Source organism: Podarcis gaigeae (genome assembly GCF_964106915.1).
Source record: "Podarcis gaigeae genome assembly, chromosome: 8".
Classification (NCBI taxonomy): Eukaryota; Metazoa; Chordata; class Lepidosauria; order Squamata; family Lacertidae; genus Podarcis; species Podarcis gaigeae.
The window spans coordinates 75,365,341-75,386,629 of NC_139684.1; the positions used below are offsets into that span (position 1 = coordinate 75,365,341).

Genomic DNA, 21,289 nt, shown 5'->3' on the forward strand with positions numbered 1-21,289 from the left:
GGACACCCAAAAGGACCCCCTCTCAGTCTTAGCACCCAAGGGGGTCTGTCAGGGAAGAGGCAGCTGGGGGCCTGAGCCATTTGAGGGTTTAAAAATTAACATGAGCACTTTGAACTGGCTCCAGAACAGTGTGGAAACCAGGGTGGAGCTTTGCAACAGTTGTGACCTCTGATAACTATTTGATGATAAGAGGAAAATATTATTGAAAATATATAAATTACTATTGAAATGAGTACTAAGAATGAGGAGGTTAAAGGGGTGATGATACAATGGGCTAAAGATTTTGGATATAATGTTCAGTTAGAATCTTGGGAAAGGTTGTGGAAGGAAGGCATTAATTTTACTGCATCCAGTGCACTTAAAGAAAATGTTACGGAAATGATGTATAGATGGTATTTCATACCAGCTAAACTTGCTAAACACCAGCTAAACTCTTGAGAGTCCTATGGACTGCAAGAAGATCAAACCTATCCATTCTGAAGGAAATCAGCCCTGAGTGCTCACTGGAAGGACAGATCCTGAAGCTGAGGCTCCTATACTTTGGCCACCTCATGAGAAGAGAAGACTCCTTGGAAAAGACCCTGATGCTGGGAAAGAGGGCACAAGGAGAAGGGGATGAGAGAGGATGAGATGGTTTGACAGTGTTCTTGAAGCTACGAACATGAGTTTGACCAAACTTCAGGAGGCAGTGGAAGATAGGAATACTTGGCGTGCTCTGGTCCGTGGGGTCATGAAGAGTCGGACATGACTAAACAACTAAACAACAACAAAGCTTGCTAAAATGTACAAGACAAGAACCAAAGAGTGTTGGAAATGTAAAGAAAGGGAAGGTAACTTTTACCACATGTGGTGGACTTGCAAAGAGGGAAAGGCTTTCTGGGAAATGGTATATAATGAGTTAAAGAAAGTGTTTAAAAATACTTTTGTTAAAAAAACAGAAGCCTTCCTATTGGGTATAGTGGATGACGAGATAGCAAGGGAAGATAAAAGACTGTTTATGTATGCAATGGAAACAACAAGAAGTACCAATGAAAGAAGAGTGTTGGATGAAGATGATGGACTTTGCAGAACTGGCGAAGTTGTCAGGAAAAATCCAAAACCAGAACAATCAAGTATTCAAAAATGACTGGAATAAATTCATATGATGTCTGAAAGATTATTGCAAGCAATAATCAGTTGTGACATCTGATAAAATCAGCAACTCAATAGCACTGACAGAGTTAACTTAGAATGAAAATCTTTGTCTCTATCCAGACCCTAATGCACTTCCTGATTTAATTGTAACTGCAGTTTCGTGCCGAATCTGCGCTTTGAAAGCCCTTTATTCAAGATGCCCACCTTTAGATCTTTAGCGGTGCCCTGGTAGGTTGGAATGTTTGGAGTTGTACCCTAGTGGTACAGAGCCTCTGTTTTGCATGCGGAAGGTCTCAGGTTCAATCTTCAATGGCATCTCCAGGTAGAGCTGAGAGAAAACCTACCCTGAAACCCTGGAGAACCTGGGGCTGATGGAAGTTGAAGTCCAAGAACACCAAGAGGACTACAATGGGGTTTTTTTCTCAGTCCAGGCACAGGCAACCCTAAGCTAGATGGATGGGGCTAATATGCACATGGGTTGTATGGAAACATGTGTATATTGATAGGAGGAAGTTCTTTTAATCCGTCTGCAGGTATATTGCTAATGCTTTCATAACCCGCAGCAATGTTTCTGCAGAACTACCTCGATGAGCAAGGAAATAGGGTCTACACTCTCAAGAAGGCAGATCCCACTGGCCAGCCAATGTGTTCAGCCCATCCTGCTCGCTTTTCTCCAGATGACAAATATTCCCGACACAGGATCACCATCAAGAAACACTTTGGAGTCTTGATGACCCAGCTGCCTCGGCTGGTTGTGTAAACTGTTTGCCAGCCTGTGAGGGACCTCTGCAGCCCATGGAGATGAGGCAAGCTTCTAGCTCCAAAGCAGCCTCGAAGATGTTGGCAAAGAAAACAAAATCACAGTTTTCATGTTACTCTATTTTATCAAAGAAACTAGAAAAAAAATATTATGATGGGAAGATCTCACGCAGGTGAAGGGAAGCAGTGGGGAGGAGGGGAAGGTTAGGTTGAATTTGGGAAATAAAATAATATATGGGACAGCAATGGATATAATAGATTCTTATAGAATAGAAATATATTGTAACCAGAATAGAAGTTTAAAAGGGGAAGTAAATGTACTTTTAGTATTTTCATTATTGTAATAGTTATTATTATTTTTTATCGGTAGAAGGCAATGTTAATTTAGGCTTCTTTGTTTTGCTGTCTGTATAAAAAAAATTTTTTAAGCCAATAAAAAGAAAAGAAAAGAAAAGAAAAGAAAAGAAAAGAAAAGCACCAGATCTGCATTTCTTCATTCCACTTTATCACTAGGACCTCTAGAGAGCCGCTAATGATGTGCGAGGAAACTCCTGCAATCTTCAAATGAGCTTGAATTCCTTCAGTTGCACCTAATTTGCCCCTTGATTCTGGAGCCAATGGGTGTGGCCAGCGGCATAGCTAGCTCCTCAGGTGCCTGGGGCAAGCCAGGGCAGGTTGCGCTGCATGGAGCCAGAGACTGCATGGAGTCTGCTCTGCTGCCGCCTCCCCCTCAGCTGCAGGCACCACACTACCTGAAAAGAAGTGAGCCCCACACTGCCTTTTCAGGTGGTCGGTGCCTGCAGGCACCACAGCTACCACGTCACTCCCATGAGAGACACGTGGCTCGGGTGCACTGTAAGTGGCCACCCAGTGCACCCCACCCCCTAGCTACACTAGTGGGTCTAGCTCAGTAAGGGGCAGTTAATTTCCTTTGCGTCTATAAAACATGATAATCTGTGAAGGTAGGGCAGGGAATCAAAGTTCTACACAGTGTTTCTCAAGCATAGGCCACCAATTCTTCTTGGACTACAACTCCCATCATCCCTGGCTAGCAGGAACAGTGGTCAGGGATGATGGGAGTTGTAGTCCAACAACAACTGGGGGCCCTAGCTTGAAAAATACAGCTCTACTCAGGCTTCCAGCTCATTGCCACAGAAGATGGCTGAAATTCCATCGTCTCCATTTCGCAGAGGCAATTAGAGGCTGAGATGGGAGTAATCAGCCTCCCAAATTCCTCTAGGGCCAGAGGAAACAGTCTTATCTGCAGTTGCTCAACACCTGGCCCCAAATCCGGAGGGAATAAGGGGCTGGAGGGTGCTGGATGGAAAGCCCCAGTGTGATTCTGGCATTCTCCGAAGCTGTCTCCACGAGTGACAAGTCTCCATTTCTTAAGATGAAAAATTGGATTTAAATAATGGACATGCTTTGAGCGAAGAGGGAGGATTTTTTTCCTGCTAATTAATTCAGCCTCTTAAGACTTAGAAGACTCAATTGGAAAAGGGACTATAATCTGAGATGCCAGTCTGATGGAACAGAAAGGGTGGGGGTGAGCCTTTTACTTTCCTTCGATATTTGCCTATGTGATTACATTTGGCGAATCCCCTTTGGAAGGAATGACTGCCGGACTTATGAAAGCAAGTGAGAATAAAAATTTTACATTTGTTGATACAATAAGGTTTTAATAACTCTAATAATTACTAACTGTGTGGAAATGATTGGTGGGGAGAAAATCAAGGCTTTCGGCTCTTGGTTTCCTGGAAGAAGATCAAAAGACACCCTTGGAGTAGAAGAGACATCTCATTAACAACTGGAGAAACACCAGAGAACTTTGGATATCTGTTTGGGAGGTTTCTGATGCAGTATTAATTTAACAAGGAGCCAGGAGTGAAACCAAAAGTAGACTGACCAGCTAGCTGAATCAAATTATATTGCTATGGGAGGGGGGTAAACCGCTAACATTTTACTTTTCAATATTTGTACTTCCAGTTTACTTGGTAACCCCCCCTCCCAGGAAAAGCTAATGTCTTGGATTACAGATTTGGACTATAAAGAAGAAGAGTAAAGACGTAAAATCCACACAGAAACATTTTATTTGGACTTAAACTCACTAGCAGGATGAACGCAGAGGTGTTGAAAATACAGAATGTATTAAGGGAATTATTGTAATATTTTGAAATGCAGTAGAACTCTCAGATGATTAGGATTGCCTCCGATCTAGAAGCATGGGAAGTCAGCTAAAAATAAAAATAATTTATAATTAGGCATAACATTGGGATTTCTTTGATTATTGGATAATTTGTATAATTTGGAATATATAATTTGGTTTGATTGGAAAACTTCAATAACAATTATTTTTAAAAAAGAGAAACACTGCTGTACTGTTTAATGAATACAGTATTCCCACGCTGGGTGATAACTTATTTGCATCCATTGATTCGGTTGCAAAGTGATTAGTGTGTTTGTCCTATGCAGAATTGCAGAAGTGCACCACTTGCAGATTACAGCATTTATTACACTGGAAGAAGAACAACGCCAGGTGAATGAACCCCTGATGTCACGGCTGACATTATTAGGTCCTATAATAAAGTTGCCAGAGGAAGGTGTGGGGGCAGAGTAGGGCATTTGGGTTTATTTGCTGGGGATGTTTCCTCTGTCTCTGTGTCTGTTATGCATCCTTTTGCTTCTGACAAGTTGTTGTTTCAGGTTAGGAGGTGATCTAGGCACTACAAGGCCTGTGAAAGGGGAGGATATTATCCAGGATCGGTTGCAGATTCTGGATGCTAGTGTCATAGGCTGGGCTGGACAGCTCCTGTCGAATTGCACAGAATGTCAGAACAGCCTACTGTAGCACCTCATCCAGCATCCTCAGAGACACCACCTACTGTAGATGTCTGTGGGAAACCCTCGAGAAGGGCCCCAGCACAAGAGCACCCCCCCTGTGGTTTCCAGCAACCGATACCCAGAGCATTACTGCCCCTGACTTTGAAGGCAGAGCATAGCCATTGTGGCTAGTAGTCACTGACAGCCTTCTCCTTCAGGAATTTGTCTAGGGCTCTTTTAAAGCCATGCACCCAATAATTCTTCCTTAAGCTGATCCTTTCAAATTAGAAAAAGAGAGAGTTATCTCTAAACATTGTTGCAGTCGGCATCCGTCTGTCTTGGGAGACAACTGAAGAGTGAGCCTTCAGGAGTGTAGTAAACTGTTGGGAGAGTTTACAGTGTTTGCCATGGCTGCAGAGAGCAATACGGGGGAGACATGTTTTGTTGCAGCTGGGAAAGATGTAAGCATCTGGTTGTGCTGATGCAGATGTGCCATATGGTGTTTCTTCTTTTGGCGCTCCTCCCAGTGGCCGTTCCTCCTCTGGTTAAGCCAAGCCCAATTCTGACTCCCCCAGATTAAAAATAAATAAATTCAAGTCTTGTGATTTATGTTGTTCTAGGGTTGGGCAGATGCTCTCTGGGAGTCCCTTCCAATCTTATAGTTTCACAGCTATAAGAGTTGAGTCTGCAGAAGAGAATGGGTTGTGTTATGTTTTGTTTTTTTTAATGGTCAAGCCAGTGTCATTTTTTCAAGCAGATAGTCTGGCACATTTCCTTTTGTTCGAGAGGATCCCTGTGCTTATCCTGTCCACATGGTAGCTCTAATTTAAATGGTCACTAACTGCATTTCTGGCATTTCATTTCATAGAATCATAGAGTCTTAAGAGTTGGAAGAGACACCAAGGGTCATCTAGTCCAACCCTACTGGAATGCAGGAATCTCAACTAGAGCATCCATGACAGATGGCCACCCAAATTCTGCTTAAAAACCTCCAAGGAAGGAGAGCCCACCACCTCCCAAAGGAGTCCGTTCCACTGCTGAACAGCTCTTAGTGTCAGGAAGTTTTTCCGAATGTTTAGTTGGAATCTCCTTTCTTGTAACTTGAAGCCATTGGTTCGTGTCCCACCCTCCGGAGCAGGAGAAAACAAACTTGTTCCATCTTCCATGTGACAGTCATTAAGATATTTGAAGATGACTATCATACCTCCTCTTTTCCAGGCTAAACAAACACAGCTCCTTCAAGCGCTCCTCATAAGGCTTAGTTGCTTAGTTTCCAGACCCTTGATCATCTTTGTCTCCCTCCTCTGCACACGTTCCAGCTTGTCAACTTCCAACTTAAATTGTGGTGCCCAGAATTGGACACAGTGTTCCAAGTGTGGTCTGACTAAGGCAGAATAGAGTAGAACTATTACTTCCCTTGATCTGGACACTATACTTCTGTTGACATGGTGAGCATTGTGCTGTAAGGCTATACATGCAATACAGTGGTACCTCGGGCTAAGAACTTAATTCATTCTGGAGGTCCGTTCTTAACCTGAAACTGTTCTTAACCTGAAGCACCAGTTTAGCTAATGGGGCCTCCTGCTGCCACCGCGCAGCCGCACCATGATTTCTGTTCTCATCCTGAAGCAAAGTTCTTAACCTGAGGTACTATTTTTGGGTTAGTGGAGTCTGTAACCTGAAGCGTATGTTACCTGAGGGGTACCACCTTGGCTGGGGAGGGCGGGGTATAAATAAAAATTATTATTATTATTATTATTATTATTATTATTATTATTATTAAACTAGACAATAGCTGGTGTAATGGGTCAGCACGCCTGGCTGTTAACCAGAAGGTTGATTATTTGCACCCACCTAGGGATCGCTGTGGGCATAGCAAGGGGTTGGGCTGGATGACCCTCAAGGTCCCTTCCAACTCTATGATTCCATGACTCTGTTTAACAGTGGGACTGATTCTGTGGGACACCTCCTAGTAGAAACAGTTAGGTTTCCTTCAGATCGGGGCTTTGCCCCATCCTCATACATCCCCTGAGGGGCTGAAGCCCCTCCCCTTTCCTGTGATTGTAATCTGTTTCAACTGCTTTAATTTCGATTTTCACATTGTTGTCATCCACCCTGCTAGCGAAGGGTGAGTAATAAATATGAGGAGGAGGAGGAGGAGGCACACCTGCCTTACAAAATGAAAGCATGCTGACATTGTGTAAACACCTGCCGTTGGAGGGAAAACCCAACACAGATCAAAATGTGTTGCTTTTAAATGTGGGTCGTGAAAGCAACCACACAGGAGAAAGACCTTTCTTCAACAAATGGGCAACTTTGCATACCGATTTGTAGAAAAATTCCTTGCTCCCCACCCTCCACCCCACAAACCAAGACTGAACTCAATGTATTTTCTCCATCTTGTTTTAATGCAAGAAATTGCAGGTGACAAGAGACCCAGCTGATGAGCTCCCGAGAAGGTTGCATAGAAATAGGAAGGGAAGTTTCCCTTGGTGCTGTGTCGCCACATTGGTTTCCTTACAGGAGAATCTTCACCCTGTTGCCTCGTAGGGATCACGCTGAGGGAACAGCCCTGCTGGCTGGCTGACATTCAGCTTTTGCAAGAGAAACACCAATATTGGCCAAGTTCACTTTGCCACTTTGTATTGCAGTACAGAAAGACTCAGTAGTACAGCCCTTCAGAGTGGTGCTCATAGACTGTCCTAAAGAGGAAAAACAAAGATCAGGGTAGAATTAGCCTTTCAGTCTTTTCTGCCCAAACAAGCTCATTTATCCCAGTTTATAGGCCCCTTTTCCATTGCCGTGCTCACAGTGGTGAAGAAAATCAAAATACATTGAAATGATGCCAAAGTGCTCAGCTTTTTCCTTGAACAACAAATGCCTAAAAAAACAAAAAGAAGGAGGGAAACACCTAACTAAAAAAGCATACATGTAAAATGAAAATGTTAAAGGGAAACTTAAATAAACTTAATAATCAGTCTGCATATGCACAAAATTTTATTGCTGTGCTGCCCATAAATAAGCTAACATATTTTTCTACATAATAAAGGACTTGAACCTTGGAATAAAAGAATTTAGGAAGACACAGCAACCCAGAAAACTGAATATCAGATACAAAAATACTGTATTTCAGTTACTAAATGGGATAAAACAGAACATATGTCAAACCCTCTATACAGTTACGCTCATGGGTCTTCAATGCTTTTCTTTAAATGGCTAAAATGCCAGGATGGGGTGTTCTTAATGTTTTGATTTTCTGGATAGCTGAAATGCCAGTGCCAAATGTGTTTTGGCTCATTTGCCTTCTTTCGGCTGCCCCTTTTGTTATGCAGCCAAAATATATCCAAATCTCACTCGAGTGAAGGTTAAAAGCCAATTTCCTCAACTGGCAAGGGTCTGCGAAAATTTGCAATCATCCGTGTAAAATGCTAAGACTCAATATTCAGGACAGATTCCTTGCTAGAGCAGGTCCCTCATCTGTTGCCATTGTCTCTTCATAAGCAGCAGCATGAGGAGCATGCTAGGAATCTGCAGGGCTTCACACTTGGCAATGCCTTCCTCATCAAAGCAATAATAATAATAATAATAATAATAATAATAATAATAATAATAATAATTTATTTATACGCCAAACATCTGGCTGGGTTTCCCAAGCTACTCTGGGCGGCTTCCAACAGAATATTAAAATACAATAGTCTATTAAACATTAAAAGCTTCCCTAAACAGGGCTGCTTTCAGTTGTCTTCTAAAAGTCTGGTAGTTCTTCTTCTCTTTGACATCTGGTGAGAGGGTGTTCCACAGGGCAGGTGCCACTAATGAGAAGGCCTTCTGCCTGGTTCCCTGTAACCTCACTTCTCACAGTGAGGGAACCGCCAGAAGGCCCTCGGAGCTGGACCTCAGTGTCTGGGCAGAACGATGGGGATGGAGATTCTCCTTCAGGTATACTGGGCCGAGACCATTTAGGGCTTTAAAGGTCAGCACCAACACTTTGAATTGTGCTCAGAAACATACTGGGAGCTAATGTAGGTCTTTCAAGAATGTAGGGTCCTTGAAGAGTGAGGTAAGGTGGCCCCAAGACTGCCTGTCCTGCTGCTTCGCCACTGTGGTAGCCAATGCTGTTTAAACTTTATAAGCAGCAAATGGCTGATTGTTAATGTTCAAGAGCTTACTGCTGTTAAACTTTAAACCATATTTGCTGTGTGAAAGGGGCAACAGCAGGGGTGCTCTCGAGGGTCACCTCGTCCACAGTGCCTCGTTCTCAGGAAAGACCCCTCCTCAGAATGAGGCATGGATGCCTCAGTACCATCAGCCAACCTGGGACTCAGCTATATAGCTGCAAGTAAAACGTTTTAAGTGCAATACAGTCATACCTCGTGTTGCGTCCGCTTCACGTTGCGTCTTTCCAGGTTGCACCCCGCGACAACCCGGAAGTACCAGAATGGGTTACTTCTGGGTTTTGGCGCTCATGCATCCGCAGAAGCACCAAATCGCACCGTGCGCCTGTGCAGACGTGGCACTTTGAGTTGCGGGCTTTTCATGTTATGAACGGGCCTCTGGAACGGATCCCGTCCATAACACGAGTTAGCACTGTATACAATGTGACACCAGATGGCGATGGTGAGCCTTATGGCAAATTCAATGCATTTTTAAAAAGGCTAAAAAAAAAAAAAAATTTTCAGAACGGTTTTTTATATGTGTGTAGATTCCACCCTGGAAAGGGTGCTCAAGGCAACTTTGCAGCAACCCTAGGGTGCTAGGCAGTGGTCGCTGGGAGAGAGGGTGCAAATCTGCTGCCCTTCCCAATCTGGTGAGTGGGGTAATGGTCCCAGGGTGGCCACCAGGTGGGTTCACAGTCCCAAAGAGGAGAGAACTTATAAGTAATGTTTCATATTAAATCAATTACCTGCCATGAGTTGCGTGACCACCTCAAAGCAGTAGTCCTCAGAGCCAGTACAATCTACCATCTCCGGGTTGCAGCTTGCCAAAGAAAAGCAGGCAGGGCATTGTTTTCCATTGGTCGTGGTGTTGACTGGTGGCACTGGAAAGCAAAGGGAGACCAGCAGTTTAAGTGTGGCATGGGTGGCAAGAGACTGCACTGGGATTCAGGAAGTCCTGGGTTCAGCTTTTGATGCTGCCATAAAATTCTTGGCCAGAGGGCAAGGTATTCTCAACTACAACTCTCCCCGCCCCCTTCCAGGGGGTGGGGAATTGGACCTGGCTGGTGGGACAGTGTCAGGCTTCGGGGAATCGGCTTCCTCCCCCGTGGCAGTAAATAAGAAGATCCAATGATAGAAACGTCTTACCAGTAAGATGTTTTAATAATCACAGCAAAGAACATGTCTCTCTAGAAATAGCAGTGCTCCCAATTAAGGTTCACTCCCCCCTCCATCCCTATTAATCTACATCACTCCTGTGTTTTGTAATCTGAGCTTGTACCTCTGTGCTTTCTGTTCTGAGACTTTCTGAGCTCTTTTTGACCTTGGGGAGGGCTTCTTCTTCTAGCTGTTCCCCATCCAGTATTTCCCAGCTTCTGCCTTCTGAACTGTGCCCCTCTGCAAACCACTGTTCCAAATCTATGCTGTCCTCCTGCTCCTGGGAAGATTCAGGATCAGGGGGAGGGGGTGGCTCCCACCATTCCTCCTCAGCACGGTCCCTGACAGACAGGATGCTTACCTTCCCCCGCACACCCCTTGACCCCCCCCGTTGGTGCCCCTGCTTGAGAGCCACTGACAGTCTAATAATACTGAGCTAGATGGCATTCAAGATGGGCCATGCCCACTTTGGTTCTACTCATTCAAGCAGGGGTGATTGTTAGAGCAAGCATCCCTAGAGCACCTGCTTTGCATGCAGAAGGTCCCAGGTTGAATCCCTGGCATCTCCAGGTAGGACTGGGAGATACTCCTGAAACCATTGAGAGCCACAACCGGTCAGTATAGGCAGTGCCAAACTTGATGGACCAATGATTTGATGTAAGGCAGTTTCCCATGTCAAATGTTTACAGCATGCCCAATTTCACCCATTGACCCACCTGTCATGCAGATATTTCAGTGGTTGACCAGCCTTCCTGGGTACTATTTGTTATTTGAGGTTTAGCTATTTAGCCATTGCTATTAGAACTCCCACCCCAGACTGCATCCTTCTGTTTTATGTCACAATCACCATGATGTAGCCCTGCTAGCACTGAGTTAAAAGAAGTCAGGAGAAAAACAGCAGTCCTGTACTTACGCTGAGGAGAAGCTGTGATACAGGCATCTCCTGTGCAACAGCCGCCATTTGCCTGGATGACCCTATCCTTGCCAAAATGCATATGAACTGGTGCCAAAAGATTGCAGATGTCGGAAGACTGACAGGTTTTCACTGAGCTCAGAATGCTTTGTCCATCTGAGGACGAGGAAGAAACACAAGCACTTTATTAGAGATGTTCACCTGCCCAAATCTTCCTAGCAGCTTCCTTTGTAAGTTAAGAAGGCTATGCCAACACTGGCCATCTAGTTTTTAAGAGTCCTGATCGAGTCTCTAGCCTGGGATTCTCCGGTTCTGCTTATGGTCCTCTAGCTCATGCTGGGCTCTCTGCAAGCCACCCCCCTCTCTTACCAAAGTCACATTATTTTTTTAAAATATATATATATTATTATTACTACTACTACCATTCCACCCATCTTACTGGATTGCCCTAGCCACTCTGGGCAGCTTCCAACATATATAACAACATAATGAAACATTAAACATTAAAAATACTTCCCTATTCAGGACTGCCTTCAGATGTCTTCTAAAGGTTGTATAGTTACTTTTCTCCTTGACTTGGGGCCCTCATAGCTCCATACCCTCCAACATTTCTCCGATGAAAAGAGGGGTGTCCTAATTTAAGGAAAAGTGGGACATTATGGGATCAAATTAGAAACCGGGATGACTTCTGTTAATCCAGGACTGTCCCTGGAAACCTGGAACACTTGGAGGGTCTCTGATGCTGCCTAGTAATTATTTTTTTATAAATATAAATAGATATGTATATTGCATAGCCATGTATTTGGACTTTTAAAATGCAAATCACCTGAAACTGTGCTCATTGTATTTTTATGTATGATATTTTTGCTTATTTCTTTGAAAGGAATTCTTTATTTCTTCAAGATCTGCGGGCACTAAGTGATCTCTAGATGGACCAAATAAAAATAACAACAGTAACAACAACAAAAGAAAAGCTTTAAAATTAGTGGCAGTGAAGAAAACCATCATTAAGACAAAACAAAAAAAAAAAATTCCTTCCAGTAGCACCTTAAAGACCAACTAAGTCAGTTCTTGGTATGAGCTTTCGTGTGCATGCACACTTCTTCAGATACACTGAAACAGAAGTTTCCAGACCCTTCTATATAGTGAGAAGGTGGGGAGGGGTATTACTCAGACGGGTGGTGGGAATGGGTGATTGGCAGATAGCTGTGATGAGCCTGTTGACGACTCTTAACGACTGCAATAGGTCTTACAGGAAAAAGCAAGGGGTGAAAAGGTGAAAAATGGCTTTGTCATGTATAATGAGATAAGAATCCAAGGTCTTTGTTCAGACCAGGTTTCTCCATGGTTTTAAGTTTGGTGATAAGTTGTAATTCAGCAGCTTCTCTTTCCAGTCTATTTCTGAAATTCCTTTGTAGTAAAACAGCTACTTTGAGATCTTGTATAGAATGTCCTGGGAGATTGAAGTGTTCTCCTACTGGTTTCTCTGTTTTGTGATTCCTGATGTCCGATTTATGTCCGTTTATTCTTTGGCGTAAGGTCTGGCCTGTTTGTCCAATATAGAGAGCTGAAGGACACTGTTGGCATTTGATGGCATACACAATGTTAGACGATGAGCAATTAAATAGTCCCGAGATGGTACGTGTGATGTTGTTGGGGCCAGTAATGGTGTTGTCCGGGTGTATGTGGCAGCAAAGTTGGCATCTGGGTTTATTGCAGGCTCTGGTGCCAGTGTCCGTGTTAGGTCTGGTTGTAGTATTATTGTGGGTTAGGAGTTGTTTAAGACTGGGTGGCTGTCTGTAGGCAATGAAAGGTCTTCCTCCCAGAGCTTGAGAAAGAGAACTGTCATTGTCCAGGAGAGGTTGTAGATCTCTGATGATGTGTTGTACTGTTTTAACTTGGGAGCTGTATGTGATGACTAGAGGTGTTCTGTTATTTTCTTTTTTGGGTCTGTCTTGCACCAAGTTCTCTCTGGGTATCTCTCTGGAAGGAATTTTTTTTGTTTTGACTATGGCAGACCAACACGGCTACCTATCTGTAACCATCATTAAGACAGTGTTCCAGCCAACTACCAGAATGTGGACTGAAACAAGAAAGCTCTCAAGGCTTTCCTAAAGACTGGGAAAAAAATGATCACATGTATTTCCTTGGGGAGGGTATTCTAGAGATGTGGGTCCTCCACAAAGAAAGGCCCTGTCCCTGGCACTCACCAACCTATCAGTTCCCACAGGTGGACCTTGGAACAGGGGTATAAGGCACCTTCAGCTCTTAAGTCCATGTAGCTTGCATAGGACCTGTGGCCAATTCACTGTCAGGGCATGGCTTATGATCTCTCTCACCCACCTACTGAGGTTTTGCTCACACCAACAACACAAGTATCTTGGCCAGCATCACAAGTCTTCTTCTGGCACTCAGTATTGTCAGTGTTGAAGACCATGCAAGTTTCACAGTCCAGCGAGGCACCTGGATGCAGGAAGCAAACAAAGCAAGCTAAAGTATATGGGACAGATAGAATTCTAAATTCAATAAAAGGGCAAAACCCACCCATTGGTAGCTAAAGTGATGTCCCTCTAAACCACCTGGGGCTGTTTCTAGACATCAGGAGCCCGTGCCTAGAAAGAAGACTCTGTAGAAAATCTGCCACACACACACACACACACACACACACACACACACACACAGACAACTCCAATTCTGTGATCAATAGCAGCTAGGTAAACTGAGCAAATGTGTATAATTTCTTTTTCATTCTGCATTCTGTAATCCAGGTACGTCCAACAGGCAGATCGTGATCTACCGGTAGATCACTGGGCACCTGTGGTAGATCACTGGTAGATCACCGGCTCCCCCCAAAGAAGCTCAACAACTTTGGCTCCCCTAAGAAAAGCTCAACATTTTTGCCCTGCACCCCCCAAGAAGGGGATTTCCTCCCTAAAAAAAGCTCAACAACTTCAAACTGAACCCCAAAAAAGGGGGTAGATCACTGTCAGTTTCTAACTCTGTGAGTAGATCACAGTCCCTTGGGAGTTGGCCACCCCTGCTGTAATCATTTCACACAATTTATTCTGGTTTAGCTAGCTATGGAGGAGATTGATGAAAAATGCAATGCACTGAATCCCAGTGGCACCCGCCAGAAATCTGATCGAAGCCATTTGTAAGCTTCTAAGCTTCTAAGGGATGTGGGTGGCGCTGTGGGATAAACCACAGAGCCTAGGACTTGCTGATCAGAAGGTCAGCAGTTTGAATCCCCATGACGGGGTGAGCTCCTGTTGCTCGGTCCCTGCTCCTGCCAACCTAGCAGTTTGAAAGCACGTCAAAGTGCAAGTAGATAAATAGGTACCGCTCCAGCGGGAAAGTAAACAGTGTTTCCGTGTGCTGCTCTGGTTTTCCAGAAGTGGCTTAGTCATGCTGGCCACATGACCTGGAAGCTGTACTCCGGCTCCCTCGGCCATTAAAGCAAGATGAGCGCCGCAACCCCAGAGTCGGTCACGACTGGACCTAATGGTCAGGGGTCCCTTTACCTTAAGCTTCTGTAGACATTATCTAAACACCTTCAAGGGACTCCAGCTGATCCCTACCCTCAGGGAACTTTTGCAAACCACAACTATCACCAGATGGTTCATACAGGTGAAAGCAGATCACTTGATGCCATTGTGATATCAGGTGATAGGCAAGTGGAGAGCCCTGTCTGACTTGGCCCATGTGGTGGAGGTAAGGATCCAGCCAACCAGTCATATCCAGTTCCCCATCCGTCTTGTAAAGCTATTCTGGATATTCACACCAATGAGGTGGCATCAAATGACATCTAGCTTGGCCCCATTGATCCTAATGGAACAATTCCCTTTCCTATGGGACATTGAAACATTCCTTACCTATAGTAAGAAGCAGAGTGAAGAAGAAGAGTTCCTGGAGAGCTTTCATGGTGACAGGAAATACACGGTGCAAGAGTGGTTGCACAAAATATTTATCCGTGTTGCCTGAGGTAGCCGCAAAACCATTCAGAGCAATAAATTAGAAGAGCAAGCTTGTCAGCATGAGCACAATCCAAAACATGACCAAACAGTTATATTGCCCATCTGGGAAAGCAGTGACTGTTAGTTGCCATATTAGAAACCCATATGGCTATTGTGAATTCATATTTGGGGCAAGATTTTAGCTCTAAGCTCAGTTAGAAAACCATTTCTAGTAACAGAACCAACACTAGATTAACAAATGAGGCATGTCGTAGCATTTCTTTCATCATTAGATGCAAAAGACATGTTGTGAATTCAGAGTTTGGTTTTGTTCAAAAGGGTTCAAAATCACTACATCAACTCTTGCTTTATGTCAGATTACTGCAGCGTGAAAACCTCCAGTGGAGTATTATTTACTTACTTATTTATAGTGGTACCTTGGGTTAAGAACTTAATTCATTCTGGAGTTCCGTTCTTAACCTGAAACTGTTCTTAACCTGAAGCAGCACTTTAGCTAATGGGGCCTCCTCCTGCTGCTGTGTCGCCGCTGCACATTTTCTGTTCTCATCCTGAAGCAAAGTTCTTAACCCGAGGTACTATTTCTGGGTTAGCAGAGTCTGTAACCTGAAGTGTCTGTAACTTGAAGCATCTGTAAGCTGAGGTACCACTGTATTAGTTTTTTTTTTTAAAAAAATTATATATTGCTGAATTATGAATATATATCACAGCAGTTTACAATGATATAAAAACATAAAATCATAAAAAGTTTATGATAAAAAGTTAACAGATTAAAGACAAACATCAATTTGTTGGGGGGGGGGAAGAGAGTTGCCCATATGCCAATCTACAGGTAGGGCTAGGACTACCCCCCCCCTTCTGAATACCCCAAGACCTGCTGTCAATCAATGTAGACCAGGGTTCAGCAACCTCTGTCCTGTTGGTCTGATTCTGTCAAGCCTTCCAATTTCACCTATGATGCTGTTTAGACCAACCCATGTCTACTTGCCAAGACATCTTATATGAGACAAGGCTGGAGCAAAAGCTGTTTGCAGGCACTGCTGATCAGTGATGTCTTCCAAGTCCGGATGATCAGCACCAATGATCAGCAGATCACCAAGGCTTGCATAATCTGTTCCTATGCCTGTATGACCACATCCAGTTCTCTAAACTCAGTGTAGACAATGCTAGATGGGCTAAGAGTCTCTCTTTTAATTATTTGACAGCTCTGTATATTACAGTGGAGCCAAAAGCCTGCCAGAGTTCAGGGACATGGAAGAAGGACAACCTCTCAAGGTGGAGCATGTGAAGATCTGCAGTGAATGATTAGCCAAAGTAAACTTTCTGGAAGTGTTTGAATAAACACGGAACTCATTTAACTCACTGTGACACATTTTATAATAATAATATAATATATTTTTTATACCCCACCCTCCCCGGCCAGGGCGGCTAACACCAAGTATGAATTACAATAAAATGTAATAGAAAAAGAAACAACAAAAAACAAACAGTTAATTAAAATATGGCTTAAAATACAGCTTAAAATATAGCTTAAAGTGCAGCCTCATTTTAGTAGTAGCCCATAAATCAAGACCATAAAGGGAGGAAACATCAGATATTCACCCGAGCCAACTATCCTACATGGACCAGCAAAAAAGCCAAGGGGAAATTTATATACCAAATCCCATATAAGGGGTCAGAGTGAGTCAAAGCCGAAGGCCAGGCAGATCAGCTCTGTCTTGCCAGCCTTGCGGAAAGATGTCAAATCCTGAAGGGCCCTGGTCTCTTGTGACAGAGCGTTCCAGCACATCGGGGCCAGTGCTGAAAAGGCCCTGGCCCTAGTTGAAAACAATCTAACCTCCTTGACGCTTGGTCTCTCCAAAGTGTTGTTATTTATGAACCTTAAGGTCTTCCACGGGGCATACCAGGAGAGGTGGTCCCGTAGGTATGAGGGTCCTAGGTACACAATGCACATGCTTTACTTTAAACCCTGGTGAAACACAAGACAATTCCCACTAGTTTGCAGTTGCACATCCTGTATTTGGACAAATTTTGATGAGAGCATCCTCTGATAAATTCCTGAAGTTGAACAACACAGCAATCGTAGTGGCGGGTTGGAGGTTGGAATTTGTTTGTCTTGCACCAGATTCCTTACTGCTTTCTATTCATCATCTCACAATGAAGTAGAATTTTCCAGATAGCCCCCTGCTACTTTGAGGTTGGTCAAGTAACAATAATCTTACAGGGGACTCTATAACACAAAACACTACGTTCCTATCTACCCCTAATTCCTACTTGGACTGCTCCTCCTCAGTGCTCTAACAAGCCTAGAACCCATGCTTTTTAGTGCTGTTCACGTCTTTCCAGGGAGGTGTGTTTCCCTCTCCTCCTCACCTTAGCTTTCCTCTGCCCAGATCCAGTCCAGAACCTCATGTAACAAAAGTTGGCAAGACCCCATAGTTTTCCTGGCACTCAACCAGGGTCTGTGGTTCTTGCCTGATATATGGATTTTTCTGCATGCATGTTCTTCAAATGTAATGCATGTCTGAATGGCCATTTCACTAATATATTGATTTCCATGCACATTTTCCCCTAATGTTATTCGACTTGAGAACTGCACTGCAAAATTCAGATGAGTTGCAGATTTTGAAGGGTGGCTGTACAGTGGTACCTCGGGTTACAGACGGTTCAGATTACAGACTCCGCTAACCCAGAAATAGTACCTCAGGTTAAGAACTTTGCTTCAGGATGAGAACAGAAATTGAGTGGTGGCGGTGCGGCGGCAGCGGGAGGGCTCATTAGCTAAAGTGGTACCTCAGGTTAAGAACAGTTTCAGGTTAGGAATGGACCTCCAGAATGAATTAAATTCTTAATGCGAGGTCCACTGTATTTCAGTTCAGAAAGTGTGGGTTTGATAGGTTCAGCTGCAAATGCAAATGGGTCAAATTTCTCACCCATCCCTACCTGAAGGCTTTGTACTGTGAAAAGTAGCATGTACTTTGCATCAGGGATTTAAGGCTAGCATGCAGTTGACACTTCAACCCAAGGAGTGTAGAGATATTGATAGCACAATGGTATGAATTAGGCTTGCCATATGTCAGGAAAGTTCCTGACACGTCCTGGCTTTTGGGTGTAAAAATGGCATCGGGGGGAACTGTGCTGAATTGGCAAAATGTCAGCGGAAACAGCTCCAAAATCTTTCTTAATTATGGGGGGCCGGGCTCAACAACTTTGCAGGTGTCAGGAAATATTACAACCCTAGTATAAATGAGTTTCCTCACTGTGATCCCTCCCCCAAGCTCTTTCATAATTGGAACAAGTCAAAAGCATAGTACAAATGACAAACTGCAGAACTTCCCAGTTTGCCAGGGTATAGGGGCAACAATGCTACAATAAAATTGACATGTGCCCTTTATTGCCCTATGTTTAAAATGCTTAAAATAATGTGCTTAAATTACCTTGTGCCCAAACCAAATCAGGCTGTTTCGGACGATCCAGCTTTGGGCCATGTCGGGACAAGACAGTCCCAGATCAGGTTGCCCAGGGCTGTCAAGGTGGCACAGATTTCCTTAACCAGCATGTTCCTCATAGGGAAGGCATTGAAGAAATCAACTCCTACAGGATTGAACCCTCCTACTCTTGGAGGCATAGTTTCTCCTCCTTTCCCTGCCCCCATCCCAACCATATGTTTAATTGGGATTTTTTAATATATTAAAAAACCCTTCAACATTAGCCCAATTCCCAGATTAATTCAGGGATAGTTCCAGGGTGGGCCAAGTGTTCCTAAAGATTCCCCAAAGTATTTAATTTCTTTTTCTCCCCTACAGTAAGATTTCAAAAAAGCATCAGAAAGGGCTTTTAAAAGGCCCCAGTGAGATCTGGAATCCTATACTAATCAGCCCTAAGATGACATACACAGAATGCTTTTCCATTGCTTTCTTCACCATTTTAAAAATCATTGGTTTAGCTCCATCATACTTCAAACATATATCTCCATAGTCTAATAATCGAACAACTTTGTAAATATTAACTAACATCCCACCATAGCAAAAAACCTTACTAGACTGGTAGATCAAGCCAATTAGTAGGCAACTTCTTACCAGAGCCTAAAGCTGTGTGTGGATGGTCTCTGATGGTAGGAGAGCCGGAGGATTAAAAAGATGCAAGAGTGAGAGGGAGAGTTCCTGCACAGACTAACAAGGGACCTTTTATAGGACGTTTATCCTAGGATCCCTTACCAGTCATGTGTTGACATTTTCCTATACCAGCTTGCACTGTTACAAAACCACCCTTACACTCCTTGACCTTAGTTTTTACTCTATAAACTTGTTGACTATTCTAAATCCTTGAACTATGAAAAACACATTTATTTAATTTTTGGAATAGGTTTCATAATATGCCTGACACACTAAAGTTTTCCTTTTCAATCAAACCTGTGGGCAACTCTATCAAGAGGCTTTCCTCTACTGCATGTGTGAAGAACCATTGGCTCCCCAGTTGCTGCTGAACTACAACTTGCAGGGGCCGATGGGAGTTGCAGTTCAAGAACATCTGTAGGGTCAAAGTTTCCCCACAATTGATTTACAGAGCTTTTTTTTTTTCCTTTCAAAAATGCCAAAACCCACAATTTGCCAAAGATCCAGGACAAAGCGCCACATTTCAGAAATTGTTCCTTGAAGTCAATCCCAATAATGTCTGGACATATGGCAGCTCTTGCATAATTCTAGGGTTTTCTCAGCACCGTGAAACAACTAATTAAAGAAGCAGGGCCTCCCAGAGGGTCTAGGGCTAGGGTGGGGAACCTCAGGTCTGTGGGGCCAAATGAGGCCCCATAAGGCCTTCCAGTCTGGTCCTCAGAAATCTCCCCAGGCCATACCATGGGTGGACTTTGGTAATCTTTTGCATACTGCTCTATCATCCTGATTTAAGTGGGACATCCTGGAATTACAGAAGCCGTCTCAGCTTCTGATTGGATCCCAGAATTTCCATTTTTTGGTCTGGTGCTCTGATGCAAGTCCATTGGCTTGCACCAGAGCACTGGACCAAAAGTCACTCATTTCTTGGTCTTGCACTCTTGTGGGAATCAGCTGGCTCCCATAAGAGCTCAGGATCCAAAAAAACCCAAGCGTCCCGATTTTGATCAGTGGGATGGTGGAAGGTATGCTTTTGTAATATGGCGCTCTGTGTGAAGCCAACATTTGGTGCCCCCAAATGGATCATCTCAGTTATGGATGTTCTCAATTTTGGGCCCACTCCACTCAGCACAGTGTGTAGAGGAACTGCCTACATCGCCCCAAATCACATTGGCCATACTCTCATTGGCCCAACTTCACCTCTTCCCAGGCTGGAGGACAGAGTGTAGGATAATATGTAGAAACTAGCCTATTGTAGGAAGATAAAATCCACATCCATTGTTTTAACCAATTTTGTCTCTCAATACACCCACAAACTGGCATTTGCCAGAAGGTTGCCCAGAAGAAAATAAGATCCTGGGACTGGAAAAGGTTTTGCATGCCTGATCTAGGGTCTCATAGGGAGGGATTTTTGAGCGGAATGGTGATTCTGAGAAAGATTAGAACTAACAGTGGCCATGTCCCTATTGTGAGTCTTCTCGACTAACGCTTGTAATTGCCATGCCAATCTGGATACAGCCTGAAAGAGCCCACACGGATCTAGTACAAAGGTAGTGTGGGTAGCAGTTTTTATTAGGGCAAGTAAAATCTAGTTCTCAGCAAGATCTATATCTGGTCTGAGTACCAACCCAGATTAAAGGTGGAAGCTCCCATGAGCAACTTCATTTAGAATACTGTTACTCTGTTTTTCTAGTCAGCATTGGGTGCAGGCAGAGAGTTCAAGCTGCAGGGAACAAACACATTAAAGTGTTCAAATGTTAATTCAACATTTTTTTATTGGGGTGAAAAATCAAATCCATTTCCTGCCTAGAAAATTAGTGCAAACAGTACGACTGCATTTAAAATCCATCAGAAACAACTTGTTCCAATGGGAGTGTACGTGGTGGGTACTTTCTAAGAGGTCCAGGAGTAACAGAATCATAGAACAGTATAGCTGGGAGGTGCCCCGGGGGTCATCTAGTCCAACCCCCTATAATGCAGGAATCATAGCGAAAGAATCCCTGACAGATGGCCATCCAGCCTCTGTTTATAAACTTCAACAAAGAAGACAACATAACAAGACCACAGGAAGTGTCTGGATTTCTAATAATAATAATAATAATAATAATAATAATAATAATAATAATGTTATGTATTGAAGTTCTCACCCTGGCCACCAGGGGGTTTTGTGTATATAGTTTTCTCTCAGGCCCAAGTAAGTTAATTTAGGCAGGAAACCCTGGGTTGCTGTTGTCACAATGTTGACATCCAGCGGCCTATAAAAGCAGG

The 21,289-nt window shown here is 43.6% G+C and overlaps 1 protein-coding gene and 1 pseudogene across 3 annotated transcripts; one reads left to right on the forward strand and one right to left on the reverse strand.

The window, feature by feature from the left end:
• Window positions 1-1,608: 1,608 nt before the first annotated feature.
• On the forward strand, window positions 1,609-2,506 carry LOC310850129 (H/ACA ribonucleoprotein complex subunit 3 pseudogene; annotated as a pseudogene). Its single transcript, XR_014568745.1, has 2 exons — window positions 1,609-1,973; window positions 2,349-2,506. The product of XR_014568745.1 is annotated as an H/ACA ribonucleoprotein complex subunit 3 pseudogene (transcript).
• Window positions 2,507-7,098: 4,592 nt separating this feature from the next.
• Window positions 7,099-19,080, reverse strand: LOC310851717 (phospholipase A2 inhibitor NAI-like). Of its 2 annotated transcripts, XM_083754379.1 has the most exons (6): window positions 18,989-19,080; window positions 14,811-14,915; window positions 13,282-13,401; window positions 10,939-11,094; window positions 9,617-9,751; window positions 7,099-7,415 (listed from the first exon to the last, which is right to left on the reverse strand). In XM_083754379.1, exons 2-6 carry the CDS (start codon window positions 14,857-14,859, stop codon window positions 7,267-7,269), a joined length of 609 nt encoding a protein of 202 aa, XP_083610505.1. In that variant the 5' UTR covers window positions 14,860-14,915; window positions 18,989-19,080; the 3' UTR covers window positions 7,099-7,266. The 2 variants fall into 2 exon arrangements, with proteins under 2 accessions (XP_083610505.1, XP_083610506.1); XM_083754380.1 differs by lacking the exons at window positions 14,811-14,915; window positions 18,989-19,080 and adding an exon at window positions 14,460-14,566.
• Window positions 19,081-21,289: the final 2,209 nt, after the last annotated feature.